The following is a 12459-nucleotide window of genomic DNA, read 5'->3' as shown; positions in this document are numbered from 1 at the left end:
TTCCTAGTTCTATTTGTATGTGAAACGGGAAGGGGAATGACTCTTTACTGCTAGATAGTACCCTCTGCCACACACCGTGCAGTGGCTTGCAGAATATGTATGTAGACGTACATGTTGAAATTTTAAGATCACCGAATATTCAAAATCGGCACAAAACAATAGCTCGTGAGCCACTCTGGCCAAACTTTACAAAGGGACGTCCACATGTTGCACTTGCTCGTGGTAAAGAGTAGATGCTGGCAACGTATCCCTGTATCAAGTTGGAATTAAGCAATACGAGAACAATATGTAGTAGCTCGTGAACACCTGTCACCTACATCTGTAAAGGAAACTGCACGTATGTCACTAGTGCGACCCATTCTCAAGTTCCGCACGAGTGTTCGGGACCCCCCGTAGGGTCAGATTGACGAAAGGCATCGAAACAATTCAGAGGCCGGCTGCTATATTTATCTTCGTGCCACTAAGATATGAATTGATCATATTTTATGGATCAGCTTGCCTTCACATTATTCTTTGGCTGCATATTGACATTTCTGTTACTGATACACATACACAGAAATCACATTAACACTTTTTGTGTTGAAATGTTATTGATGAATTCAACTAAGATGTGAATCTTAGCTGTGGTGAAAATATGATATGAATTATGACAGTATATCGATAATTTTTACTTCTCGGACCGTCTGATCACAACTGAATGAATCAATTTTCGTGCCATACGCTTTTTGCCTTTGTTCTCTGCAAGACATCTTTAGTGGCCTGGAATATGTACGTATTTCTAAAACTTCATTTAATAAACAACATCATTCTGCAATTGATTTCAACTTTTGTGCCACTGTAGAATGGTTTTTATCCTTTACATTTATATAAGTTGGAATTAAATCGTCCTTTGTGCATATTTTGTTGAATTTTATATGCTGAATCGTCTTATGGAGTCTCAGATGTATTTTCGTGAACTTGTACAAGTGACAGGGAATGCTTGGCATAGCGGTATTAACATTTTCAACTTTTGTAATCCTGTCAATATGTACAACAAGTTCAAGAAAACACATCTGAGACTCCAGAAGACAATACAGCATATAAAATACGACAAAATATGCAAAAAGGACAATTTAATTCCAAGTTATACAAATGTAAAGGTTAAAAACAGTTCTACAGTGACACAAAAGTTGCAATCAGGAGCAGAACGACGTTAGTTACTAAATGGAATTAAGATGCTAAATTTGAAAAAACAGTACCTAAACATGAATAAAAGAAATGATAAGATAAAAATCATCCCTCTCACACAAGCAGCAAAAACACCTCCCCCTCCCTTCATCCTAAGAGCGCGCGCGTGCCCACACACACACACACACACACACACACACACACACACACACACTTTTAAGTAGAATTTAAAATACTACTACATCATAGCAAAAACCAACCTCCAGAACTGTTTGTAACCTATAGGTACATTACCCCAATATGTAAACTAAAGAGTAAGAATATGTACACATTCCAGGCCACTGCAGATGCCTTGCAGAGAATAAAGGCAAAATGCAGATGGCACGAAAATTGTGTTTCATTCATTTGTAATCAGATGGTCCAAAAAATAAAAATTATCAATACACCATAATATTACACATAACTGAGGAAGACAGGACTACAAAAAAGTTGCAGATGATATGAATTATTTGTTGTGTGTGAACAGCCCTTTCTTCTATTTCCGCTTTTACGGCTTACGAGAGTTTATTTTAGTGCTATATGTACAACACTTTTGCACAGAGTTGAAATATTATTACAGGTTTATTTTAAAAGTGATACTCTACATTGTGGTGACATACTGAACTACGCATAGCCAAAAATAAGTTACCACGGAAGCTAGCTGTTTACTTCCATCATGTATTATAACACAAACCCCAAGCTATGAGAAAATCGGAAAATGAAAGCTCATTGTTAAGTTATTTACTACACGCTTATGCATATTTGCCACACAAATGACTTCTTTTTCTCTGAACAACCAAGTTTGATCAGACTCCAGAATGGTATATTAATGTTGTTACATAAAGGTTCAAAAATTTTCCAGCCATCAAAATGAAGATGATATTACACCACTGGCTACATTACAGATCTAATGTACAGATGTTATAGGCCCTATGGTTTTCCTAATCTATATAAACAATTTAGGAGACAATCTGAGCAGCCCTCTTAGGTTGTTCTCATTTGATGCTGTGATCTACCTTCTGATAGTAATCAGAAGTTCAAAACCAACTGCGAAACAATTTAGACAAAATATCGGTATGGTATAACAAAAGGCAAGTGACTTGAAATAAAGAAAATTGTGAGGTCATCCCACATGAGAACTAAACCAGTTTCTTAAATTTTAGTAACACGATAATTCATGACAAATCTGAAGGCCGTCAATTCAACTAAATCCTAAAGAATAAAGTTAGGAATAACTTAAACTGAAATAACCACATGAGTAATGATGTAGGAAAGACAAGCCAATGACTACAGTTTATTGCCAGGAAACTTTGAATGTGCAATATGTGTACTAAAGAGACTTCCCTGCACTACACTTTCTCGTCATCTGCTAGAATATTGCTGTGCAGTGTGGGATCCTTAGCAGACAAGATTGATGGAAGGCACTGAAAAAGTCCGGAGGTGCACAGCTCATTTAGTATTATTGCAAAATGGGGGAAAGAGTATCACAGATATGACTCAAGACTTGGGGTGGTAAAAAAAAAAAAAAAGGCATTTTTCACTGAGGTCAGACCTTTACATCAATTTCTGTCACCAACTTTCTCCTCCAAGATGTGAAAATATTTTGTTGATGTCAACCTACACAGGGAGAAATGATCATTGTAATAAAACACGAGAAATCAGAGTTTGTACAGAAACATTTAACTGTTCATTTTCCTGTGTCGTGTTTGAGTGTGGGACAGTGGAGAAATTGTCTGTATATGGTTCAATGAACCCTCTGGCAGGCACTTACGTGTGAATTGCCGAGTAGTTATGTAGCTGCAGAATTACCTGTTATGTTATTGAAACTTCCCAAGCCTGCTAGAAACATGAGTTACAAACAAATTTCGAGATCAGGAAGTGGACATCCCTTGTAAAATTTCACTGCCAATTATTCTACAATGTATCTCAATATGTGGCCTCAGGGGTTTTAATTCCACATAACTATAATATTTGTTTTAAACAAAACATGACATTGCCAGTAAATAGACACCCAATAGGGGTTCACAGATGGCCTAGAAATTTTTATTTTTTTAACTATTAAAGAATACTGTATAGCACAATGGACACGTGTATAATACTACAAACTTCTTCGGTCGTACCACAGACTGTCTACAGAAAATTATATTTAGAACAACATTACCAAAGTATACAGATAGGAATTAGCCTATTTTATTAACAGAATCTTCCGTCGGTTCTTGGTAGAACAACATTATAATAATAAATGAAAAGCACCAGTTTGCTTTTGTTCTACAATATTATTTTTATTGCTAACCGGTTTTCGGCTTACAAGGCCATCTTCAGACATTTACTGAGTTTTTACTATTTCATTGCAAAGATGTTACTCACTGAATGTTTCTACTTCACTCTAGATGTGTTACTTCTCTTCCATTGTTGTCTGCTAACATTTAACTTCTTTGGTGATAATACTCAGCAAATGTCTGAAGATGGTCTCGTTAACCGAAAACCGGTTAGCAATAAAAATAATATTGTAGAACAAAAGCAAACTGGTGCTTTTAATTTATTATTAGCCTATTTCTTTGGCAGACGGAGAAACAAGCAAAACATAACAGGAGTGCTAACCCAGGTAACATGTTTCCTTCTTCAGGCAAAAAGCAGAAAAGTTTTGCAGGAACAGAGAGTGGCAATCAAGTACAAAGAGCCTCAGAGTTGTTGTAAGACAACACAACACGGTATAGCAAGAAGCAACATAATGAAATGCTACTAACATGAAAGGAAACAATTGTGTTACCTTTGCTTGTTTGTAGTAAAATACTGTGAAATCTCTAAAAAATTGTTTATGAATTCACTAATTAAAATTATCTCATGCTTAAACAGTTTTTTTGTTTCCAAATTTATTATAAAGTTCATTGTATGCCTAAAAAGTGTTCAAAATGGTTCCTGTAGAGCATTTATTTCTTTTAAAGAGAGAAACAACAGAGGAAAGCCAACAAAATGTTCAAGAACTGCTCATAATGAACACATCCATATATATTATTCATAGACACAAATAATCTTATTTCACACATGTATTATTTACATACCAGATCCAAATGTGAATGGTTTATTAACTCCACATAAATGTCAAGGGCAGAAGGAATGTTAAGATTTAAACTGCTGATGCCAAGTTCCCCAACAGTGGAACACAAGCTTATATGCCAAGAGCTCAGGCACAAAACTGGCTTAAAAAAGAACAGCGATGGCATTCTTAAGTGTTACACTAAACGTGGCCAACTTAAATATGGATGAGGATATGAATGTGTATTGAAATATTCAACCTTGCACAAGCAGCACAACAACAGCACTGTAAAGTGGACATTAAACTAACATTACTAGACGTAAATGATGGCTAAACTGGAAGAAACACTTTCATACCTCATTTCATTCACAGTCTAAGCTTTTCAGATTTAACCAGATATGGTAATTTTAATATCTACGTGCAGTTTAAACATTGTATTACTTTTGTAGCCTGAAGATTAGGTTGATACCTCAAACACACTGCTTCATTAAATAATACAAGCAGCGGCTGTCAACAAATTTTGTGAATGGTAGCAGTTTCTAATAAAACCTTTCAATACATCGAATCACTTATGTAAATTAACAGTCATTTTTTCTCTAACATTTCTTTGATATCAACACACAACTGATTACAAAGAGGTTTTCTTTCTCTCTCTCTCTCTCTCTCTCTCTCTCTGCAACAACATTAGGATGCTATCCAGTTACACAAGGAGTATCATATTCACAAAACATTTCTGTTTCTATATATAAAGTGCATAAAAAGCCACTGAATACAAAACTCTTTTCTTAGTGAGTCATTAAATCACCCATAAAGATCACATGCAATTTTCCTTTACTGAGCAATCAATTTATGCAACATAAGCTCTGTGACCAATAACTACTCCACATTAACCTCACTGCTGCATCATAAATATCAAGCAACACAATCACTAACGGATGAAAATGTTACAGCCGTACAACTTAAGTAATTTGAAAATGTATACGATGACTAATACTCCCAGAACTATTATCACAACAGTCACATTTTTGGATTGCTCAAAATTAGTTCACATTCTAAATGAGTAATAACCACTGCACAACTGTTTCCCAAAGCTGAATAGTTGTGGATAATACGAAAAAATTGACAAATGTATATATACAGATAAATATCTTTGAACTGTAAATGACTTGTCCTATACTATTGTGTTTAACAGTCAGAGGACAGTATCTTACACGGAGTACACACAGAAATAAAAATAAACACATAATTGGAAAAGTTTCTCATACATAAAGCCTACTATGTTATAAATGAATTTAACAAGTTTGCTAACATGGTAGGCCTAAGCTGTTCTGAATCACTTAAGAAATTATGCAGACCTAATGACCTTTGCGACAAAACTTTCATACACATGGTTGAAATATGTACGCCAGTTCTTGCTATACCAAACGACGATTACTAACAAATTTGTCAGGAATAAATACACAGAAATACTATACCTGAGCCAAGTATTGTGACAGATAAAATTGTTCTGTCATTAAGCTTTCAAACTGTATGGCGCTACGTTTTGCAGTGGATAATTTGTTATACGCAGGCTACTAAATGAATTACGTCTCCAATACGAAAATATCTGTTACGCTGAACAGAAATTTCGAGCTGGTATGAACAAGGGGCGACGGCTGAGAATTTGGGACGGAGAACTCATACCGAAATTTCGGCACGCTTTTGCGAAAACATACAGAGGGCATAAGGATTTGAGAACAATACATTCGAAAAATTTATCACATACTCACCGGAACATAGAATAATTCTCATCGGATGGCACTCGGTCAAGTACGATTGATGCAAGGTCAGCTGGCGTCTAGGGATCTGCAATTTCGTTGTTCGTGTAGAATTACTCACTCGCCGAAATCCTAACAGGACAAAGGAATAAATCACTACACATTGCCTTGTATCAGTTAGAACAGGCGAATGGCGGATTTTATGGAGCATATGGAATTAAACACCTATTTACACAACCTTGACATCGACAGCAGTCGACAGACGACACAATTCCCTATTTTGCTTCTGAGTAAAAATGATGCGACAGGCACAAGAAACGTGTTGCTGTCTACAGAAAACTGCAGCTTTCTATTATTCTGTAATACACGGATTATTCGTTACTTGTACTGTTCCAAAAAATTCAAGGACATTCAACCCTGTCAAGCGTCAAAAGACAAAAGATAACCTCCTCTGCGGCTTACTCACTTTGTTAGCAGGTACACTCGCCGTCACATTTAATGTCACTGCACGTTGTCACAACGCATCGAATTTATTTCACAGATCGGTGAATCAAACTCGCAATGCATTGATTTTTCGGCGAAATTCGCCCCTCACCCAGCAGAGCCCAGCTTCGTCCCGCGATAAGGCCAGAGACAGCACACAGAAAGAAACAGGCGTCTAAAGCTAGCGAAATGAGGGATGCTCAACTACCGGACCTACCGATAGATGGCTCTACCAGCTGATTACTGTCGTCTGTATTGCCCGCCATATTCGAATTTAGCTAGAAGTTTCTCCCGGTCCGTGAGGTGTACAAGGGATTAAGGATTATCGAAATTGTGATTTCTTGTTCCACTTTCAATTGTACGAAGCGATGGAGTAAGGAAAGTGACTTACACAGACTTAGTGCGTTTACTAATTCGATGTTTTTGAACAGGTTTCCTCTAAAGCACCCAGAGCTACTAAAGAAGTGGATTACTTCCGTGAAGCGGAAAGATTTTAATCCTAATGATTACGTAGTGAGACCTGGAACATGGAAGAAACGTCTCAAACCCGAAGCAGTGCCATCAGTTTTTGACTTTCCGACACATTTGATGCCACCAAATAAACAGCCTCGACGACATGTTTGGATTTTGAGTGACAATGATGATTCTCCATTTGAGGTAGCTAATTAATTTCCTTGCTATGTGTGTGCTTTTTACTTTTGTGAATTTATTTCGTACGGACAAAAATGGGTTACATAGGTCTAAGCAATGATGATGTAATACAGGTCCATATTTTTGTTTTTAGCGTTCTGTCATGGAATCCGTGCTCGATTTGCCCACTGCAGACGCTACTGATTGCGTGGAGAATGTTGTCAATGAGAATGGAAAGCATGTCCCATTTATCCTATGCAGAAGCTGCGAATTGTGTCGAAACCGTTAGTATAAGGATGTTTTCGCTCCCCCAAAGTTTTCTTATAATATTTTTTCATCAAGCCTTGAGTTATTTCAATCATATATAACGAAATTATTTCTTTATTTCAGAGTGCAGCTGGTTCTTCAGTAATTGATTGTGGTATACAGTCGAAAGTAGAAATGGAAGACAAGTCGACCGAAACTTGCAATTTTTTTCTCAGACATTGTGCATGAATTAAAACGTAAACTGAAGTGCGTCCGTGAAAAACTTCGAAGAAAAGAGAAGAAAGTGTTTTCCATGGATGACATCATAAGTTCATTGAAGGAGAAGGGGCATCTTCCTGAGAAGTTACATAACTTCCTCAATCATCAGAAAGGGACACAAGTGGAATTAGTGTGCAATTTAGTGAACAACTCTCTCTCGTCGAAGGGTAGTAGATACACAACAAATGTGAAAATGTTTGTGATGATTGTGTACTTTTATTCACCAACAGCATATGAATACCTGCAAAAATTAATGCCTCTGCCCCATAAATCATTGGTTTCCAAATGGGTGGCAAGTGTAGACTGTGAACCTGGCTTCTTAAAAGATGTTTTTAAGTACATTGATTTGAACCCAATTGTAAGGGACCAGTTCAGCGATTCATGTCTAATTGCAGACAGTATGGCAATTAGGAAGCAGGTAGTTTGGGACCAAGGAACTAAGCAATACACAGGTTTTTTAGACTTTGGTGGGGAAGTGCGTCAGTCAAAAGAAGTAATAGAGGCATCTGAGGCTCTGGTTTTCATGCTTGTCTCTATTAAAGGCAAATTTAAATGCCCGATTGCATATTTCTTTATTGACAGTGTACAGGCAAATAATCGGGCCACACTGATAAAATCTGCTTTAGAGAGACTGCATAGTTCTGGCATTAGGGTTTGGTGCGTTACATGTGATGGCTGCAAGGTAAATATAAGCACTTCACTTTCACTTGGCTGTACTTTAAATTTTTCCGAGGGTGATTTTAAAAGCTACTTTCTCATCCTGTGGAAAAATACAATATTTATTGTATCTTGGACATGTGTCATATGATTAAGTTTGTCAGAAATGCTCTAGCAGAAGTATCTGCTATTGAGTCTCCAACTGGCATTATTAGATGGCATTTCATTGAGCAATTGAACAAGGTACAAGAAGAAGAAGGTATGACATTTGCCAACAATCAGGACAACATATAAGTTATGTAAATAGAAAAATCAATGTTTCATTAGCTGCACAGACTTTGAGTTCTAGCGTGGCATATAGTATAGAGTTTTTGAGGAGGGTTGGTGATCCAAATTTTAAAGGAAGTGAAGCAAAAGTAGAATTTTTGTATTCTATTGATAGGATTTTTGACATTCTGAACTCCAGAAATCCATTAGGTAAAAGGTATAAGAGCCCCCTGAGACTTGACAACAAATCTTATTGGCTTGGTATTTTCAGAGACACTGAAAATTATATCAAAAGCTTAAAAGTCATTGGTGTTCCATTGCTGCTCCATGCAAGAAATACTTCTGCTTTTGGGATAATTTTCAATATGCAATCAGTCAGGCACATAGCTCTGGCAAGTGTGCTTCGTATTGATTCTCCTCTGAAGTATTTGCTAACACATAAACTGTCACAAGACCACATAGGGCTTTTTTTTCTCCTGCATTCAGTCCAAAGGTGGTTGGAACAACAATCCAAATGCATACCAGTTCAAATGTGCCATGAGAAAGTTGCTCTTGGGTAACAGTGTCACTGCAGTGAATGGGAAATGCTCAAATTTTAATGTGTGTTGTTTGCCACCTGTTTGATTTTCATGCAAGAAAGCATGTAGTAGGAAGTGATGAAACTGCTGCAAAAATTAAGTAGAGAAGTGGTGTGCACTTCTTGATGATAAGATTAAGTTCTCATTTTACAAGCAAAACATACTCTATTATATTGCAGGGTATGTGTCATTGCGCCTTTCAAGGCAGATCACATGCAAAGACTGTCTTCACACACTGAAGCCATCAGTAGTTAAATCTGCATTAGAATGTGTTTATCGCTATGTTTTTCCCAATATGGCCAATAAAAATGCATTTGTAAATTTTGTTAACTGGGGAAAACTGGTTAAAAAAAGTGACTGTGTGTACTTTGTTGTAGAATACTCAGAAACTGTTTCAGATGTTTGTAATTGCTGGGGATATGCGACAGAAATATATACAGGCCAAGATTTTGCATTGTGTTAAAAATAAATTTGTAGATTACCCATTTCCTGCTCCTGCTCTTGGTTATGATTACCATTATGAAATTGGGATTGAGGACTTACATCAGACTCAACTTGTTTGTAAGATTGCATCCCTGTACTCCTGCACACACTTAAAACATATGGGAAAAAAAAGCCTGCTGAGAAAATTTTAAACAAATCAAGTATAAGGCAGAAGTTAAATAAACTCATATTGTTTAATCATGTATAGTGCTCAAATTGGAAAAGATTATGTAATGGGACATTCCATGCAGATGGGTGTGACATTTTGACAGATTTTTTAAAACTATTTTGTCCATAGATTTGCTGTTGTGTAACGATGAACTTCAAAGGATGAATCACATTGAAGTAAAATTAACTCTTTACATCCTGTGTAGATATTGTAACAAAATTATAATTGTTTATTATATAAGCTTATTTTAAGATGTTTGGTGTTACAAAATATGCTCTTGCATTAAAAACGGGTGATTTGTGTGAAATTAATGAAAAAAAAAAAAAAGTTCTGAGACTTATTTGACAGATGGCTTTCAGTGTGAGAAAATATTTCCCTCAATAACTATGTTAACTTGAATTTTTCACTTTAAGAAAACAGTTTAATCACAGAATGGGTGTGATCAAATGGAGTATGCAGTGGCCCTATGTTTCAAACAGCAATGTTTGTGGATACTCTGCAACATAAGAGCAATAAAATTGTTACTATCTTAATTCTTGTTTTAATACTTCCTAGAATGAACACAATGTTCCAATTGATCGTAAGCATTCTTATTACTTTAGAACCATTCTAGAATAAGGGGGCCTGATTCAGGCAAACCCTAATTTTCTGAATTTTGTCTTTATTTTGCTAGGAGGTCTTTCTGTTATATTTTCCTGTGTTGGAGGGAGGGGGGGGGGGGAGAGAATGCAAATAATCAACATTTACCTTCATTATACGGTTACACTTTTTGCTGATTGGTAATAAAAGCATTTCATTTTTTTAGTTCATATGTCCCATATGGAACTAAAATTATCAAGTTATGACGACAAAGGAAGGAATAAGGAATCTTACTTCACAGAAATTATGTAACAATGGTTACACTTTTTGCTAGTTAGCTTTAACATAAACCATTTAGTTTTCCATTAAGAGTGAAAGCAGTTGCACGAGTCACGTGAAGAACAAAGTTTCCCATAGGGAACAAAAGTATTTTACGTTTGAGTTATTGCAGACCCAAAGTATTGTGATCTTCATATTTCAATTTAAAAAAGTTCGTAACTCAAATTCACAGACATTTTGGAATCTGTACATACATGTGTGAAGCAAGGTACTTTTCATGTGCCATGTGGAACCTTTAATTTTCTGGTTTAAATATAATTTATTTCATGAATTACCTTTAATACCAACAATGTCTGAATGCAATATTTACAATTTAGAAGAAGAAATCTTAGTGTACAGAATAACAAACCTCATGAAAAATGTGAGAGATTGTTCTGTACAGAACTTGGAATGGCTGTCTATCAATAGCAGGTAAAAAGAAGGCTTCTATTAAATGTTCAAAGAAACCAGTCAGTACCTCTTAATTCACCATAGAGGTGATACAGTAATAAAAGAATTTCTGCTAAGTATTAAAAGTGTGAAGACCTCTGCAATAAGTATTTGCTTTACCAATAACCTGTAGTACAAGCACACGTATAAGCAGGTAATTATGGGAGTCAAGAGTTATGTTAAAATTAAAGATACTGACTGGTATTACTTGCTCACAAAACATTGTAGTTGCTGTACAGTTTATGCTGTAAGTGGTGTATCCAATGTGATTCCTGGAGGACATAATATTCTGTTATCCTATGGGAGTGCACTGCTACCACACCTATTGAAAGTAAGTTTTGCTGTGGAATAGTTGTATCAGACGTCCGTACCAGAAAACAAATCTCCACTGTGACACCCTCGTGTTCTTGGTATGCTATTAGCTGTTATTACAGGAATACTCTTCACATGGAGGAGGGAGAGGGAGAGAGAGAGAGAGAGAGAGAGAGAGAGAGAGAGAGAGAGATTGGAGAACATCATGTTCTTAGGAGGAGCAAGCTTTACAGCAGCATATGCTGTTAAAAGCACGGTGAGATTTTCTTTTTCGTCATTTCCAACATTGTACACAACTTTCTTGCACTTTTATGTTATCACATTTTTCCCTTGAGAATGGAGAAGAGAGAGGAAAAAAAAATTAAGCGAGCTCTCATAATAACTGAAAACTCTACTTGCGTCATTTGTTATTTTCAAAATGTTACTCTCTTTCCAAATACTGTTCTATTTCTTCAAACCAATTCTGAATTTCTCAGGTTATTACATATTATTTACTGTACATTGTCCAGCAATACTTCTGTTGTTACTGGATAGTTTGTAATTTGGCACTGCCTTTGTGCCACTGGTATTGGCTAGTGTACTTTTGCAGGTAAGAAAATCGGCTGGACTAGAATGTCCTGTCATTAAAGGACAAATTCAGACAATATGGAACTTTTTACACTAAATTTGCAATATGTCACCCTTGTCTTTCACAGATTGTAGCAGCCATTGGGATGCCAGCTTCTGCAGCTTTTGCTTTCAGGTTTGTTTTTTGCCTGGGCCCTATACTGACAACCAGTCATTTCAGTGATTGACACCATGTCAAAGACTGGAACCAAGATTCACAGAAATAAGATTCCATGGTTGTAATTCATAGTGTAATAATTTTGCTCACTGACATGTTTTGAATTCAATTTTAAAATAAAACCATGGTACCAGTCATTGTTTGGGTGTCAGACTGGAAAATTACAGTTTTAAGACACCCCAACCTTAAAATTAACAGCTGTGATCGATGTTATTTTCAACAAG

General features: G+C 36.2%; 1 protein-coding gene across 4 annotated transcripts in view; it reads right to left on the bottom strand.

The window, feature by feature from the left end:
- LOC126214845 (protein roadkill) overlaps positions 1-6630 on the bottom strand; it is a 344850-nt gene extending 338220 nt beyond the window's left edge. For 2 of the 4 annotated variants that reach the window (XM_049941481.1, XM_049941479.1), the window contains exons 1-2: positions 6467-6630; positions 6013-6132 (exon numbers count right to left, since the gene is read on the bottom strand). Coding sequence is in view for 2 of the 4 variants with exons in the window: in XM_049941479.1 (XP_049797436.1) it covers positions 6013-6020 (8 nt within the window). In the remaining 2 variants the exon portion in view is untranslated. Of the gene's footprint in view, positions 1-6012; positions 6133-6238; positions 6358-6466 lie in introns of all 4 variants that reach the window. The other 2 variants (XM_049941480.1, XM_049941482.1) reach the window with 2 other exon arrangements.
- Positions 6631-12459: the final 5829 nt, after the last annotated feature.

The sequence above is a fragment of the Schistocerca nitens genome, chromosome 12 (assembly GCF_023898315.1).
Source record: "Schistocerca nitens isolate TAMUIC-IGC-003100 chromosome 12, iqSchNite1.1, whole genome shotgun sequence".
In the NCBI taxonomy this organism is placed as follows: Eukaryota; Metazoa; Arthropoda; class Insecta; order Orthoptera; family Acrididae; genus Schistocerca; species Schistocerca nitens.
Note: the sequence above shows the minus strand (reverse complement) of the source record. Positions and strands in the feature narration are given on the sequence as shown.